This window comes from Xiphophorus couchianus, chromosome 11 (genome assembly GCF_001444195.1).
Source record: "Xiphophorus couchianus chromosome 11, X_couchianus-1.0, whole genome shotgun sequence".
NCBI classification, from domain to species: Eukaryota; Metazoa; Chordata; class Actinopteri; order Cyprinodontiformes; family Poeciliidae; genus Xiphophorus; species Xiphophorus couchianus.
The window spans coordinates 26803447-26820605 of NC_040238.1; the positions used below are offsets into that span (position 1 = coordinate 26803447).

At 41.6% G+C, this 17159-nt stretch overlaps 3 protein-coding genes across 8 annotated transcripts; 2 read left to right on the forward strand and 1 right to left on the reverse strand.

Moving 5' to 3' along the window:
• Positions 1 to 1767: 1767 nt before the first annotated feature.
• LOC114153266 (U1 small nuclear ribonucleoprotein C-like) lies at positions 1768 to 2409 on the forward strand. Its single transcript, XM_028031668.1, has one exon. The coding sequence runs from the start codon at positions 1768 to 1770 to the stop codon at positions 2407 to 2409; it is 642 nt and encodes a 213-aa protein (XP_027887469.1).
• Positions 2410 to 12332: 9923 nt separating this feature from the next.
• Positions 12333 to 16413, forward strand: LOC114153832 (methyltransferase N6AMT1-like). 6 transcript variants are annotated; one of them, XM_028032609.1, is made up of 5 exons: positions 12333 to 12472; positions 12635 to 12718; positions 12787 to 12928; positions 12997 to 13115; positions 14114 to 16413. In XM_028032609.1, the coding sequence occupies exons 1-4, from the start codon at positions 12362 to 12364 to the stop codon at positions 13110 to 13112; spliced, it is 453 nt and encodes a 150-aa protein (XP_027888410.1). In that variant the 5' UTR covers positions 12333 to 12361; the 3' UTR covers positions 13113 to 13115; positions 14114 to 16413. The 6 variants fall into 6 exon arrangements, with proteins under 6 accessions (XP_027888410.1, XP_027888412.1, XP_027888413.1 ...); XM_028032611.1 differs by having other exon boundaries at positions 14127 to 16413; XM_028032612.1 differs by having other exon boundaries at positions 14147 to 16413.
• LOC114153833 (trifunctional purine biosynthetic protein adenosine-3-like) lies at positions 13144 to 14100 on the reverse strand. The gene is made up of 4 exons (XM_028032613.1): positions 13905 to 14100; positions 13699 to 13840; positions 13479 to 13594; positions 13144 to 13406 (listed from the first exon to the last, which is right to left on the reverse strand). Exons 2-4 carry the CDS (start codon positions 13736 to 13738, stop codon positions 13215 to 13217), a joined length of 348 nt encoding a protein of 115 aa, XP_027888414.1. The 5' UTR covers positions 13739 to 13840; positions 13905 to 14100; the 3' UTR covers positions 13144 to 13214.
• Positions 16414 to 17159: the final 746 nt, after the last annotated feature.

Below are 17159 nucleotides of genomic sequence, written 5' to 3' on the forward strand. Positions count from 1 at the left end.
CGTCTGCGCTTTGGACACATGAATCCTTTGTTCGAGTCCAGCTCGTTACATGTTATCATTATTTTGTAAGCAAAATGGGCTTAGCGGTACTTGTACAAGTTCGAATCGATCAGTTTTCAGTCGCTCGGTCGGCACAACGGATAGCGTTTGCGCTTTGGACACATGAGTCCTTTGTTCGAGTCCAGCTCGTGACCCGTTATCATTATTTTGTAAGCAAAATGGGCTTAGCGGTACTTGTACAAGTTCGAATCGATCAGTTTTCAGTCGTTCGGTCGGCACAACGGATAGCGTTTGCGCTTTGGACACATGAGTCCTTTGTTCGAGTCCAGCTCGTTACCAGTTATCATTATTTTGTAAGCAAAATGGGCTTAGCGGTACTTGTACAAGTTCGAATCGATCAGTTTTCAGTCGCTCGGTCGGCACAACGGATAGCGTTTGCGCTTTGGACACATGAGTCCTTTGTTCGAGTCCAGCTCGTTACATGTTATCATTATTTTGTAAGCAAAATGGGCTTAGCGGTACTTGTACAAGTTCGAATCGATCAGTTTTCAGTCGTTCGGTCGGCACAACGGATAGCGTTTGCGCTTTGGACACATGAGTCCTTTGTTCGAGTCCAGCTCGTTACCCGTTATCATTATTTTGTAAGCAAAATGGGCTTAGCGGTACTTGTACAAGTTCGAATCGATCAGTTTTCAGTCGCTCGGTCGGCATCAACGGATAGCGTTTGCGCTTGGACACATGAGTCCTTTGTTCGAGTCCAGCTCGTTACATGTTATCATTATTTGTAAGCAAAATGGGCTTAGCGGTACTTGTACAAGTTCGAATCGATCAGTTTTCAGTCGCTCGGTCGGCACAACGGATAGCGTTTGCGCTTTGGACACATGAGTCCTTTGTTCGAGTCCAGCTCGTGACCCGTTATCATTATTTTGTAAGCAAAATGGGCTTAGCGGTACTTGTACAAGTTCGAATCGATCAGTTTTCAGTCGTTCGGTCGGCACAACGGATAGCGTTTGCGCTTTGGACACATGAGTCCTTTGTTCGAGTCCAGCTCGTTACCAGTTATCATTATTTTGTAAGCAAAATGGGCTTAGCGGTACTTGTACAAGTTCGAATCGATCAGTTTTCAGTCGCTCGGTCGGCACAACGGATAGCGTTTGCGCTTTGGACACATGAGTCCTTTGTTCGAGTCCAGCTCGTTACATGTTATCATTATTTTGTAAGCAAAATGGGCTTAGCGGTACTTGTACAAGTTCGAATCGATCAGTTTTCAGTCGTTCGGTCGGCACAACGGATAGCGTTTGCGCTTTGGACACATGAGTCCTTTGTTCGAGTCCAGCTCGTTACCAGTTATCATTATTTTGTAAGCAAAATGGGCTTAGCGGTACTTGTACAAGTTCGAATCGATCAGTTTTCAGTCGCTCGGTCGGCACAACGGATAGCGTTTGCGCTTTGGACACATGAGTCCTTTGTTCGAGTCCAGCTCGTTACATGTTATCATTATTTTGTAAGCAAAATGGGCTTAGCGGTACTTGTACAAGTTCGAATCGATCAGTTTTCAGTCGCTCGGTCGGCACAACGGATAGCGTTTGCGCTTTGCACACATGAGTCCTTTGTTCGAGTCCAGCTCGTTACCCGTTATCATTATTTTGTAAGCAAAATGGGCTTAGCGGTACTTGTACAAGTTCGAATCGATCAGAGAGAGAGAGAGAGAGAGAGAGAGAGAGAGAGAGAGAGAGAGAGACTCTGTTTTGCCCCCTTGGTTTCATCATGGGTCTCTCCCTCTACTTGGAGTTGAGTGAGGGGCCCCCGGGGGGTCTCTCTCCGCCTAGCTTGAGTGAGGGGCCCCCGGGGGGTCTCTCTCCGCCTAGCTTGAGTGAGGGGCCCCCGGGGGGTCTCTCCCTCTACTTGGAGTTGAGTGAGGGGCCCCCGGGGGGTCTCTCTCCGCCTAGCTTGAGTGAGGGGCCCCCGGGGGGTCTCTCCCTCTACTTGGAGTTGAGTGAGGGGCCCCCGGGGGGTCTCTCTCCGCCTAGCTTGAGTGAGGGGCCCCCGGGGGGTCTCTCCCTCTACTTGGAGTTGAGTGAGGGGCCCCCGGGGGGTCTCTCCCTCTACTTGGAGTTGAGTGAGGGGCCCCCGGGGGGTCTCTCTCCGCCTAGCTTGAGTGAGGGGCCCCCGGGGGGTCTCTCCCTCTACTTGGAGTTGAGTGAGGGGCCCCCGGGGGGTCTCTCTCCGCCTAGCTTGAGTGAGGGGCCCCCGGGGGGTCTCTCCCTCTACTTGGAGTTGAGTGAGGGGCCCCCGGGGGGTCTCTCTCCGCCTAGCTTGAGTGAGGGGCCCCCGGGGGGTCTCTCCCTCTACTTGGAGTTGAGTGAGGGGCCCCCGGGGGGTCTCTCTCCGCCTAGCTTGAGTGAGTGACCCCGGGGGGTCTCTCCCTCTACTTGGAGTTGAGTGAGGGGCCCTGGGCTCCCTCTCTCCGCCTAGCTTGAGTGAGTGACCCCGGGGGGTCTCTCCCTCTACTTGGAGTTGAGTGAGGGGCCCCCGGGGGGTCTCTCTCCGCCTAGCTTGAGTGAGTGACCCCCGGGGGGTCTCTCCCTCTACCTGGAGTTGAGTGAGGGGCCCTGGGCTCCCTCTCTCCGCCTAGCTTGAGTGAGTGACCCCGGGGGGTCTCTCCCTCTACCTGGAGTTGAGTGAGGGGCCCTGGGCTCCCTCTCTCCGCCTAGCTTGAGTGAGTGACCCCCGGGGGGTCTCTCCCTCTACCTGGAGTTGAGTGAGGGGCCCTGGGCTCCCTCTCTCCGCCTAGCTTGAGTGAGTGACCCCGGGGGGTCTCTCCCTCTACCTGGAGTTGAGTGAGGGGCCCTGGGCTCCCTCTCTCCGCCTAGCTTGAGTGAGTGACCCCGGGGGGTCTCTCCCTCTACCTGGAGTTGAGTGAGGGACACATGAATCCTGTGTTCGAGTCCAGCTTGTGACCTGTTATAATAATTTTGTTAACAAAGTCTGCTTAGTGGTAGTTGTACAAATTTGTATCGATCAGTTTTCAGTTGCTTTGTTGGCACAAAGGATAGTGTCTGTGCTTTGGACACATGAATCCTGTGTTCGAGTGCAGCTTGTGACATATTATCATAATTCTGTAAGCAAAATCTGCTTAGTGGTTCTTGTACAAGTTTGAATCGACCCATGAATCCTGTGTTCGAGTCCAGCTTGTTACCTGTTATCATAAATTTGTTAACAAAGTCTGCTTAGTGGTAGTTGTACAAATTTGAATCGATCAGTTTTCAGTTGCTTGGTTGGCACAATGCATAGTGTCTGTGCTTTGGACACATGAATCCTGTGTTCGAGTCCAGCTTGTGACATTTTATCATAATTGTGTAAGCAAAATCTGCTTAGTGGTACTTGTACAAGTTTGAATCGATCAGTTTTCAGTTGCTTGGTTGGCACAATGGATAGTGACTGTGCTTTGGACACATTAATCCTGTGTTCGATTCCAGCTTGTGACCTGTTATCATAATTTTGTAAGCAAAATCTACTTAGTGGTACTTGTACAAGTTTGAATCTATCAGTTTTCAGTTCATTGGTTGGCACAATGGATAGTTTCTGTGCTTTGGACACATGAATCCTGTGTTCGAGTCCAGCTTGTGACATTTTATCATAATTTTGTAAGCAAAATCTACTTAGTGGTACTTGTACAAGTTTGAATGGATCAATTTTCAGTTTCTTGGTTGTCGCAATGGATAGTGTCTGTGCTTTGGACACATGAATCCTGTGTTCGAGTCCAGCTTTTGACATTTTATAATAATTTTGTTAACAAAGTCTGCTTAGTGGTAGTTGTACAAATTTGAATCGATCAGTTTTCAGTTGCTTGGTTGGCACAATGGATAGTGTCTGTGCTTTGGACACATGAATCCTGTGTTCGAGTCCAGCTTGTGACATTTTATCATAATTTTGTAAGCAAAATCTACTTAGTGGTACTTGTACAAGTTTGAATGGATAAATTTTCAGTTTCTTGGTTGTCGCAATGGATAGGGTCTGTGCTTTGGACACATGAATCCTGTGTTCGAGTCCAGCTTTTGACATTTTATAATAATTTTGTTAACAAAGTCTGCCTAGTGGTAGTTGTACAAATTTGAATCGATCAGTTTTCAATTGCTTGGTTGGCACAATGGATAGTGTCTGTGCTTTGGACACATGAATCCTGTGTTCGAGTCCAGCTTGTGACATTTTATCATAATTTTGTAAGCAAAATCTACTTAGTGGTACTTGTACAAGTTTGAATCGACCCATGAATCCTGTGTTCGAGTCCAGCTTGTTACCTGTTATCATAAATTTGTTAACAAAGTCTGCTTAGTGGTAGTTGTACAAATTTGAATCGATCAGTTTTCAGTTGCTTGGTTGGCACAATGCATAGTGTCTGTTCTTTGGACACATGAATCCTGTGTTCTAGTCCAGCTTGTTACATTTTATCATACATTTGTAAGCAAAATCTGCTTAGTGGTAGTTGTACAAGTTTGAATCGATCAGTTTTCAGTTGCTTGGTTGGCACAATGGATAGTGTCTGTCCTTTGGACACATGAATCCTGTGTTCGAGTCCAGCTTGTGACATTTTATCATAATTTTGTAAGCAAAATCTGCTTAGTGGTACTTGTACAAGTGTGAATCGATCAGTTTTCAGTTGCTTGGTTGGCACAATGGATAGTGACTGTGCTTTGGACACATTAATCCTGTGTTCGATTCCAGCTTGTGACCTGTTATCATAATTTTGTAAGCAAAATCTACTTAGTGGTACTTGTACAAGTTTTAATCGACACATGAATCCTGTGTTCGAGTCCTGCTTGTGACCTGTTATAATAATTTTGTTAACAAAGTCTGCTTAGTGGTAGTTGTACAAATTTGAATCGATCAGTTTTCAGTTGCTTTGTTGGCACAAAGGATAGTGTCTGTGCTTTGGACACATGAATCCTGTGTTCGAGTCCAGCTTGTGACATATCATAATTCTGTAAGCAAAATCTGCTTAGTGGTACTTGTACAAATTTGAATCGATCAGTTTTCAGTTGCTTGGTTGGCACAATGGATAGTGACTGTGCTTTGGACACATTAATCCTGTGTTCGATTCCAGCTTGTGACCTGTTATAATAATTTTGTAAGCAAAATCTGCTTAGTGGTACTTGTACAAGTTTGAGTCGATCAGTTTTCAGTTGCTTGGTTGGCACAATGCGTAGTGTTTGTGCTTCGAACACATGAATCCTGTGTTCGAGTCCAGCTCTTGACATGTTATCATAATTTTTTAAAGCAAAATCCGCTTAGTGGCACTTGTACAAGTTCGAATGGATCAGTTTTCAGTCGCTTGGTTGGCACAATGGATAGTGTCTGTGCTTTGGACACATGAATCCTGTGTTCGAGCCCAGCTTGTGACCTGTTATAATAATTTTGTTAACAAAGTCTGCTTAGTGGTAGTTGTACAAGTTTGAATCGATCAGTTTTCAGTTGCTTGGTTGGCACAATGGATAGTGACTATGCTTTGGACACATGAATCCTGTGTTCGATTCCAGCTTGTGACCTGTTATAATAATTTTGTAAGCAAAATCTGCTTAGTGGTACTTGTACAAGTTTGAATCGATCAGTTTTCAGTTGCTTGGTTGGCACAATGCATAGTGTTTGTGCTTCGAACACATGAATCCTGTGTTCGAGTCCAGCTCTTGACATGTTATCATAATTTTTTAAAGCAAAATCCGCTTAGTGGCACTTGTACAAGTTCGAATGGATCAGTTTTCAGTCGCTTGGTTGGCACAATGGATAGTGTCTGTGCTTTGGACACATGAATCCTGTGTTCGAGCCCAGCTTGTGACCTGTTATAATAATTTTGTTAACAAAGTCTGCTTAGTGGTAGTTGTACAAGTTTGAATCGATTAGTTTTCAGTTGCTTGGTTGGCACACATGGATAGTGACTATGCTTTGGACACATGAATCCTGCGTTCGATTCCAGCTTGTGACCTGTTATAATAATTTTGTAAGCAAAATCTGCTTAGTGGTACTTGTACAAGTTTGAATCGATCAGTTTTCAGTTGCTTGGTTGGCACAATGCATAGTGTTTGTGCTTCGAACACATGAATCTTGTGTTCGAGTCCAGCTCTTGACATGTTATCATAATTTTTTAAAGCAAAATCCGCTTAGTGGCACTTGTACACGTTCGAATCGATCAGTTTTCAGTCGCTTGGTTGGCACAATGGATAGTGTCTGTGCTTTGGACACATGAATCCTGTGTTTGAGGCCAGCTTGTGACCTGTTACAATAATATTGTTAACAAAGTCTGCTTAGTGGTAGTTGTACAAATTTGAATCGATCAGTTTTCAGTTGCTTGGTTGGCACAATGGATAGTGTCTGTGCTTTGGACACATGAATCCTGTGTTCGAGTCCAGCTTGTGACATTTTATCATAATTTTGTAAGCAAAATCTGCTTAGTGGTACTTGTACAAGTGTGAATCGATCAGTTTTCACTTGCTTGGTTGGCACAATGGATAGTGACTGTGCTTTGGACACATGAATCCTGTGTTCGATTCCAGCTTGTGACCTGTTATCATAATTTTGTAAGCAAAATCTACTTAGTGGTACTTGTACAAGTTTGAATCGACCCATGAATCCTGTGTTCGAGTCCAGCTTGTTACCTGTTATCATAATTTTGTAAGCAAAATCTGCTTAGTGGTACTTGTACAAATTTGAATCGATCAGTTTTCAGTTGCTTGGTTGGCACAATGGATAGTGTCTGTGCTTTGGACACATGAATCCTGTCTTCGAGTCCAGCTTTTGACATTTTATCATAATTTTGTAAGCAAAATCTGCTTAGTGGTACTTGTACAAGTTTGAATCGATCAGTTTTCAGTTGCTTGGTTGGCACAATGGATAGTGACTGTGCTTTGGACACATGAATCCTGTGTTCGATTCCAGCTTGTGACATTTTATCATAATTTTGTAAGCAAAATCTACTTAGTGGTACTTGTACCAGTTTGAATCGACCCATGAATCCTGTGTTCGAGTCCAGCTTGTTACCTGTTAGCATAAATTTGTTAACAAAGTCTGCTTAGTGGTAGTTGTACAAATTTGAACCGATCAGTTTTCAGTTGCTTGGTTGGCACAATGCATAGTGTCTGTGCTTTGGACACATGAATCCTGTGTTCGAGTCCAGCTTGTTACATTTTATCATACATTTGTAAGCAAAATCTGCTTAGTGGTACTTGTACAAGTTTGAATCGATCAGTTTTCAGTTGCTTGGTTGGCACAATGGATAGTGTCTGTCCTTTGGACACATGAATCCTGTGTTCGAGTCCAGCTTGTGACATTTTATCATAATTTTGTAAGCAAAATCTGCTTAGTGGTACTTGTACAAGTGTGAATCGATCAGTTTTCAGTTGCTTGGTTGGCACAATGGATAGTGACTGTGCTTTGGACACATTAATCCTGTGTTCGATTCCAGCTTGTGACCTGTTATCATAATTTTGTAAGCAAAATCTACTTAGTGGTACTTGTACAAGTTTTAATCGACACATGAATCCTGTGTTCGAGTCCAGCTTGTGACCTGTTATAATAATTTTGTTAACAAAGTCTGCTTAGTGGTAGTTGTACAAATTTGAATCGATCAGTTTTCAGTTGCTTTGTTGGCACAAAGGTTAGTGTCTGTGCTTTGGACACATGAATCCTGTGTTCGAGTCCAGCTTGTGACATATTATCATAATTCTGTAAGCAAAATCTGCTTAGTGGTACTTGTACAAATTTGAATCGATCAGTTTTCAGTTGCTTGATTGGCACAATGGATAGTGTCTGTGCTTTGGACACATGAATCCTGTGTTCGTTTCCAGCTTGTGACCTGTTATAATAATTTTGTAAGCAAAATCTGCTTAGTGGTACTTGTACAAGTTTGAGTCGATCAGTTTTCAGTTGCTTGGTTGGCACAATGCGTAGTGTTTGTGCTTCGAACACATGAATCCTGTGTTCGAGTCCAGCTCTTGACATGTTATCATAATTTTTTAAAGCAAAATCCGCTTAGTGGCACTTGTACAAGTTCGAATGGATCAGTTTTCAGTCGCTTGGTTGGCACAATGGATAGTGTCTGTGCTTTGGACACATGAATCCTGTGTTCGAGCCCAGCTTGTGACCTGTTATAATAATTTTGTTAACAAAGTCTGCTTAGTGGTAGTTGTACAAGTTTGAATCGATCAGTTTTCAGTTGCTTGGTTGGCACAATGGATAGTGACTATGCTTTGGACACATGAATCCTATGTTCGATTCCAGCTTGTGACCTGTTATAATAATTTTGTAAGCAAAATCTGCTTAGTGGTACTTGTACAAGTTTGAATCGATCAGTTTTCAGTTGCTTGGTTGGCACAATGCATAGTGTTTGTGCTTCGAACACATGAATCCTGTGTTCGAGTCCAGCTCTTGACATGTTATCATAATTTTTTAAAGCAAAATCCGCTTAGTGGCACTTGTACAAGTTCGAATGGATCAGTTTTCAGTCGCTTGGTTGGCACAATGGATAGTGTCTGTGCTTTGGACACATGAATCCTGTGTTCGAGCCCAGCTTGTGACCTGTTATAATAATTTTGTTAACAAAGTCTGCTTAGTGGTAGTTGTACAAGTTTGAATCGATCAGTTTTCAGTTGCTTGGTTGGCACAATGGATAGTGACTATGCTTTGGACACATGAATCCTGTGTTCGATTCCAGCTTGTGACCTGTTATAATAACTTTGTAAGCAAAATCTGCTTAGTGGTACTTGTACAAGTTTGAATCGATCAGTTTTCAGTTGCTTGGTTGGCACAATGCATAGTGTTTGTGCTTCGAACACATGAATCCTGTGTTCGAGTCCAGCTCTTGACATGTTATCATAATTTTTTAAAGCAAAATCCGCTTAGTGGCACTTGTACACGTTCGAATCGATCAGTTTTCAGTCGCTTCGTTGGCACAATGGATAGTGTCTGTGCTTTGGACACATGAATCCTGTGTTTGAGGCCAGCTTGTGACCTGTTACAATAATATTGTTAACAAAGTCTGCTTAGTGGTAGTTGTACAAATTTGAATCGATCAGTTTTCAGTTGGTTGGTTGGCACAATGGATAGTGTCTGTGCTTTGGACACATGAATCCTGTGTTCGAGTCCAGCTTGTGACATTTTATCATAATTTTGTAAGCAAAATCTGCTTAGTGGTACTTGTACAAGTGTGAATCGATCAGTTTTCACTTGCTTGGTTGGCACAATGGATAGTGACTGTGCTTTGGACACATGAATCCTGTGTTCGATTCCAGCTTGTGACCTGTTATCATAATTTTGTAAGCAAAATCTACTTAGTGGTACTTGTACAAGTTTGAATCGACCCATGAATCCTGTGTTCGAGTCCAGCTTGTTACCTGTTATCATAATTTTGTAAGCAAAATCTGCTTAGTGGTACTTGTACAAATTTGAATCGATCAGTTTTCAGTTGCTTGGTTGGCACAATGGATAGTGTCTGTGCTTTGGACACATGAATCCTGTGTTCGAGTCCAGCTTTTGACATTTTATCATAATTTTGTAAGCAAAATCTGCTTAGTGGTACTTGTACAAGTTTGAATCGATCAGTTTTCAGTTGCTTGGTTGGCACAATGGATAGTGACTGTGCTTTGGACACATGAATACTGTGTTCGATTCCAGCTTGTGACCTGTTATAATAATTTTGTAAGCAAAATCTACTTAGTGGTACTTGTACAAGTTTGAATCGATCAGTTTTCAGTTGCTTGGTTGGCACAATGGATAGTTTCTGCGCTTTGGACACATGAATCCTGTGTTCGAGTCCAGCTTGTGACCTGTTATAATAATTTTGTAAGCAAAGTCTGCTTAGTGGTACTTGTACAAGTTCGAATCGATCAGTTTTCAGTTCCTTGGTTGGCCTAATGGATACTGTCTGTGCTTTGGACACATGAATCGTGTGTTCGAGCCCAGTTTGTTACCTGTTATAATAATTTTGTTAACAAAGTCTGCTTAGTGGTAGTTGTACAAATTTGAATCGATCAGTTTTCAATTGCTTGGTTGGCACAATGGATAGTGTCTGTGCTTTGGACACATGAATCCTGTGTTCGAGTCCAGCTTTTGACATTTTATCATAATTTTGTAAGCAAAATCTGCTTAGTGGTACTTGTACAAGTTTGAATCGATCAGTTTTCAGTTGCTTGGTTGGCACAATGCATAGTGACTGTGCTTTGGACACATGAATCCTGTGTTCGATTCCAGCTTGTGACCTGTTATAATAATTTTGTAAGCAAAATCTACTTAGTGGTACTTGTACAAGTTTGAATCGATCAGTTTTCAGTTGCTTGGTTGGCACAATGGATAGTGACTGTGCTTTGGACACATGAATCCTGTGTTCGAGTCCAGCTTGTGACCTGTTATCATCCTTTTGTAAGCAAAATCTGCTTACTGTATACTTATACAAGTTCGAATCGATCAGTTTTCAGTTCCTTGGTTGGCCTAATGGATACTGTCTGTGCTTTGGACACATGAATCCTGTATTCGAGTCCACCTTGTGACCTGTTATCATAATTTTGTAAGCAAAATCTGCTTAGTGGCACTTGTACAAGTCTGAATCGACACATGAATCCTGTGTTTGAGTCCAGCTTGTTACCTGTTATCATAATTTTGTAAGCAAAATCTGCTTAGTGGTACTTGTACAAGTTTGAATCGACACATGAATCCTGTGTTCGAGTCCAGCTTGTTACCTGTTATCATAATTTTGTAAGCAAAATCTGCTTAGTGGTACTTGTACAAGTTTGAATCGATCAGTTTTCAGTTGCTTGTTTGGCCCAATGGATAGTGTCTGTGCTTTGCACACATGAATCCTGTGTTCGAGTCCACCTTGTGACCTGTTATCATAATTTTGTAAGCAAAGTCTGCTTAGTGGTACTTGTACAAGTTTGAATCGCTCAGTTTTCAGTTGCTTGGTTGGCCCAATGGATAGTGTCTGTGCTTTGGACACATGAATCCTGTGTTCGAGTCCAGCTTGTGACCTGTTTATCATAATTTTGCTAAGCCAAAATCCGTTTAGTGGTAGTTGTACAAGTTTGAATCGATCAGTTTTCAGTTCGCTTGTTTGGCACAATGGATAGTGTCTGTGCTTTGGACACATGAATCCTGTGTTCGAGTCCCAGCTTGTGACCTGTAATAATTTTGTAAGCAAAGTCTGCTTAGTGGTACTTGTACAAGTTCGAATCGATCAGTTTTCAGTTGCTTGGTTGGCACAATGGATAGTGTACTGTGCTTTGGACACATGAATCCTGTGTTCGAGTCCAGCCTTGTGACCTGTTATCATAATTTTGTACGCAAAATCTCCTTAGTGGCACTTGTACAAGTTTGAATCCATCAGTTTTCAGTTGCGTGGTTGGCACAACGGATAGTGCCTGTGCTTTGGACACATGAATCCTGTGTTCGAGTCCAGCTTGTGAAATAATGAGTGGTGTTTATTGGCAAATACTGAAGAACATAATAATATGAATGTAGGTAGTTAATGTTAATATATGTAGCCACAGCGCCTACATTCACTATGAATGACACAACTGATTCTCTGTGTATTTAGGATTAGAGCAGTCTATGTATGTGTGTTTTTATCTATTATTATATAAAAGTGTAGTGTCATCACAGTAGAGTGTGTCTTTTACATACATAAATATGTAGTGAATTTACCACACATTAAGACTCAATAGACTTGGTCCAGAGATGTTTCATGTCACCTCACAGCTTCCCTCTCACTGTCAGTAGTAGCTCTATGGTGGCAGGCAACAATTAACACAAAGCCTGGGGATAGCAGACAAACTCCTCCCTCTTGAGAGTCATCAGGATTCTGTATATAGAGTTGTTTAGGCCATGGTGTAAATATATTATTTTGTCATTGATCTACCTTAAAGTATGTTTCAAAGTCAAATGTGGTCTCAGCTCTTTCTGTGGGCCTCTATACTCCAAATGAGTAAAAGAGATGGAGTTAAAGTTACTGCTTCCTTCACCTCACTTCACTCTGTTATCAATACATGTAGTAAATAAAAAGAAATTCCTCAAATAGAGTAAGAATAACCAGAAAAGGTTTCAGGAAGAGCTACGTATTAATCTTGTAACACTAAAGTATGTTAGAGCATAATCTGCTCTTTAAGAACATGGAGATTATTTTGTGAAACGAAGCCTACTTTGATAGGAATCATTGAAGAGACAGTGCCATGTTCTTAATGCAGATAAAGAATGACATAGTATGATGGTTTGCTTCAGAAAAGAACGTCATTACAAAAACTGAAGATGTGCAATTTAGAAACTCACTAAAAGAGTAAGCAGTGCTGCATGATGACAGTAAAGTCAAACCAGCTCTCCTCTAATGTTATTTGTGACTTGCAGCTGCACCGACGTGAATCCAGCTGCAGCTCAGTGCACAGCCAGAACCGCCTGCTGTAACCGGGTCGCCCTGCAGCCCGTCATCACAGACCTGGTACAGATCACGGAGAAAAGTTCCAGAAGTTTATGCATATGTTTTTTAATGAAAGTGTGACTTAAGCAAAGCATTATGAAGGAAAGAGTTACACAGTGTCATTGTAAGTCCAAGGAAGCAATTAGTAATGTTTGAAATAGTAACATGATCTCTGTTTTGCAGGTGCAGAGTCTTTTGCCAAGGCTTAGTGGGAAGGTGGACGTCGTCCTCTTCAATCCTCCATATGTGGTCACTCCATCAGAAGAGGTATGTATGTATGTAGCTAGATAGATAAATTCTTAGATGAGTATCTAATGACCTGTTGAACCGTTCAGGTGGGCAGCAGAGGTGTAGAGGCGGCGTGGGCCGGAGGAGAGCGAGCCAGACGGGTCACCGACAGGTTCCTCCCTCTGGTTCCTCAGCTGCTCTCCAGTAAAGGCCTGTTTTACCTCGTCACCATCGCCGAGAACAAGCCAGGTCAGTAGAATAGCTTATGATGCAAAAACTAATCCTAATGAGAAACTAAAGGCTTTGTTTCCCCACAGAGGAGATTATCAGTTTAATGAGCCAGTTTGGGCTGGAAGGAGAGACCCGCCTGTCAACCAGAGCTGGGAATGAGAGGTTGTCGGTCCTGCGTTTCCATAGAAACCAGCAGAGGTGACGGGTAAGAGTCCTAAATGTAAGGAGTACAATTGACAGTGATGTACTTTATTGTAAACTATGGTTTCTGATCATTAGTCAGACATGCATTAGTAGAGACATTTCAACGCTCTTGCTTCCAGACTATGTTTCCATCTGGTCCCAGTTGCACCGCTCCACTGGCCACCAGCTCCAGAGCTTTAGGGAACGCTTTGTGCTCGGCCTCCCTGATTCTGGCTGACAGACTTTCCTCTGTGTCTCCAACCAACACCGGAACGGCTTCCTGGACCACGACGGCGCCTGCATCAACCTCTTCCTAGAAGAACAGAAGAACTTTTATTGTGTGGATTTATTTGATGAGCTTTATATGTGTTAGCGCAACACTTACAGCTACAAAGTGGACGGTGCACCCAGTTATCAGCACTCTGGCCTGGAGAGCCTGTTGCTGGGCATTGACCCCTTTGAATGAAGGCAGCAGGGAGGGATGAATGTTGAGGAGCCTCCCTAAAGTTAAAGTTACAGTTACTTGGGTACAAAAGAAAAAACCAGCACAAAAATACATTTTATTTTTAAACACAATAAAACTTTACACATGAACAGACTTTTACCATGCCATTTTTTCACAAAGATCCCAGTCAGGATCCTCATGAAACCAGCAAGGCAGACCAGTTCCACTCCAAACTCTTTAAGGAGAAGGTCAATGGTGGCATCAAACTCAGCTCTGCTGCCATACAGCTTGTGATCCACAACCTGTTGGAAGACAAAAACAGAGATGAGTAAAACTTCACATTAATTAGGATGAATCCTAACCTACCCTGGTCTGGATGCCGGCCAGCGCTGCTCTCTTCAGACCCTGAGCTCCAGGTCTGTTTGAAACCACCAACACCTTAGGCTCCTCCCCCTTTCAGGTGACAACAAACACCTTTATTGTCATGAGTTGAGCTGTAAAACTGTAGGTCAGATTTGAACTTTTTCAGGTTTTGCTCAGTGTTCAGGTCATTGCCAGCCAACATTTTGTTGCAGGAAATCATTTCAGGAAGGAACCAATAGTTTCAGGAGTCTGGGAGATGTGACTGTAACCGACCTGAACACTGAGGCCCCAGAGCGCCCCCTGCAGGATCTGCTGCACCATCACCGTTTCCAGCAGCAAATCAATCATCTGTTGGTCCAGACAGAAAAGTTGAAGCTGTCAGTGAAGCAGATCAGAAGCTGAGCAGCAGAAACCCAGAAGAACTGGAAGCATCAGCAGGAGATGAACTGGACCTCTAGGATCACTGATGCTGCAGCTGAGGAAGAGGAGGACGATGAAGGTGAAGCTGCCATCCTCAGACTTCCTGTTTATCAACCCAAGAAAGCAGAAAACCTGCAGAAAATCAGCTGAAGAAGAACCACGAGGAGCTGGAGTCGTCCGGCGCCCTCTAGTGGCTGATTGAACTACTGCACTGGGAGAACTGGACCTCGACGCTACTGCAGCTCAGCGGCTGGTTTCTCTCTGAATGGACCAATCAGAACCAAAGAGGATTCAGCTCTGAGACAATCATTTACAACTACATACAGTAGTTACACATATGTACAACATGTTAGCGTTTCTAAACACTTAGAGTTTAGAAAACATAAAAAACTATCAGGAGTTGTCAGAGGAAAGTTTTAAAACATTAAAACTTAACCTTTGAAATGAAACCATATAATTGTTTACTAAAATATTTCTTCATTGCTCCTGTAACAATAAAACTTAATAAATATCTTGTGTTTTTATTAGACCTTTATATCAGTGTTTTCAGAGTCCAGGTTTCATTTATTAGAGAAACTCAACATCTGCTTTATTATAAATACATTTTCTTTCTAGTTTTCCTTTTTTTCTTTTAAAAAAAAGGAAACCCACCTAAATTTAAAACAAATTTAAAACAGTGATATCTAACATATTATGTCTTGACTGTCTGGTTGTTGATTCTCAGTTGTCTAAAGTAGGTTTGATTCATTTTTCATCAGGATGTTTTAAGAGGCTACGAAGAGCTTTAAAAACCCAACTTACCGCAGAGATGAGATATTATCCCACTTTCTCAGTCAGGAGAACATCCGATTGGCTGGTCAGTGTCCTGCTGGTTCTGTCTTATCTCTACCTGCTGTAGAAATGAACCGATTCATCTAATTCATCTAGGAGGGGTGGAAGTGTGTCATTAAAGAGAGAAATAGGAAAAAACTGCATCATATATGGTATATTTATGATGTAATAGTTAACAATACGGGGTTTATAATTACCTGACTGATATGAAAATGCATATTTCACCAAACGCTAAATAATAAATAACATCACTTCAAATCGGACCCATACGGTCAGGATAACAATCGGGCCTCAGATGGTATACAGAATAAGAAATGGACTGTGGGTTTAATGTAGAACAAGTCAATTGACAAAAGTCAGGTAGACTCTGGGTCCAAGTGATGCTTTTATGGGCTATTTGTTATTGTAAATGATGACGTCATTAGCTGACATAAACAAGATGAGGCTGCTGAAGGTTTGTTGCACCTTCTGGGTTTTTTTTCTTATCTTGTTTTTGTTCCCAGTTCTTTTCTCATTTCATTTTCAAATTAGAACAGAAAAATCCTCACTTCTATAAGTGAGCCCGGTGCTGGAAATTGGACACGATTCGCTTTTAAATATGCGAATCGTACTCGGAAGCATCAACTCAGCTTCTGAGTACAGAAGCGGTCAGCGGTCATCAGCGTTTTTATGATTTGATTTGTTTAGAACTTATGTAAAGAAAACCACAAGTATTATAGACATTTAGTTATTATTATCGGTTACTTTCTGAAAGATGTGAAACAGAATATAGAAACAACAAGTTGTGTATTGAATAATGTTTAAAATTTGTGCTGAAATTTGGCTTTTTCATCCATGATTCTTCTCATTGTTGTTTGGACGCCGAACGTCATCTTAGCATTTGCGTGCTAGATGGATCATTATCAGCTGCGACCACAAGAGGGCGGTAGAGGAACAAAAAGAAAATCATCTTTGTTTATTACAGTGGGCTCTTTGCACCTGCCGCGCTGACGTCACAACCGCATGCGCAAATGCGGCTCTTTTTTTCCGCTTTGAGTTACCATGACAGCTAGAAAAGACAAAGTGTTATTTCAGACGAAAATAAAACCATACTATGAACATTGCTTTCTTCCTACACTGTCAAAAATATCCGTAAATTTTACAGTTAAATAAAGTAAACCATGAAAATTTAAAACCGTAAATTGGAAATCAGTTTTAGACTGTTTCTTTAACAAGTAATTACCGTAAATAAGATAATTAGGAAAAAATGTAATTTTTACTGGGGGGGGGGGGGTTATCAGAAAATTTACATTGCCCTGCTGTTAAAAAAAGTCTTGTAATACTATTAACAGTAATATGCTGTAATTTTTCTAGTAGTACATACTGTAGTTTTTGCACTCATCTTTAATATAGTTAGTAGCTGTTAAAAATGCAAACTGTTGTGACAATTACAGAAACATACCGTAATTTTTCTAGCAATGTATACCGTAGTTTTTGTATTCAATAATTATAAAGTATACAGTTCAAAACTGTTCAATATGCATACTGCTGTGGCAATTACAAAAATATACTATAATTTTTCTAGCAGTGTATATCGTAATTTTTACATTTATAATTAATCTAAAGTATACAGTTCAAAACTGTTCAATATGCATACTGTTGTGGAAATGAAAACAAAAATTGTAGTAGCGCTGTAACCTTTGCATTTAATTCTCCTGATAGCCTAAATTATGTAAAAATAAACAAATACTTGCAATCGTCTTAAGTTGTGGGTCCTGAATCTGGAATCTATTAAAGTTTGACTTTTTGAATGGAATTATGGAAATTAAATATCCTTTCCACGAAATGTTCTGTACTGTAAATTATCTTGTTGCCAATATTGGATTTTTTTCATTAACAAATAAATTAAAATAATCTGTACTCAGTCACAGAAAATGTTTTAGAGATATTTGTAGTCTATATTGTAATATAATTTATTCGGTTTAGCAAAAGTCATGTAAGTCAAGTTTCCTGCCTGTAGACCTGGCA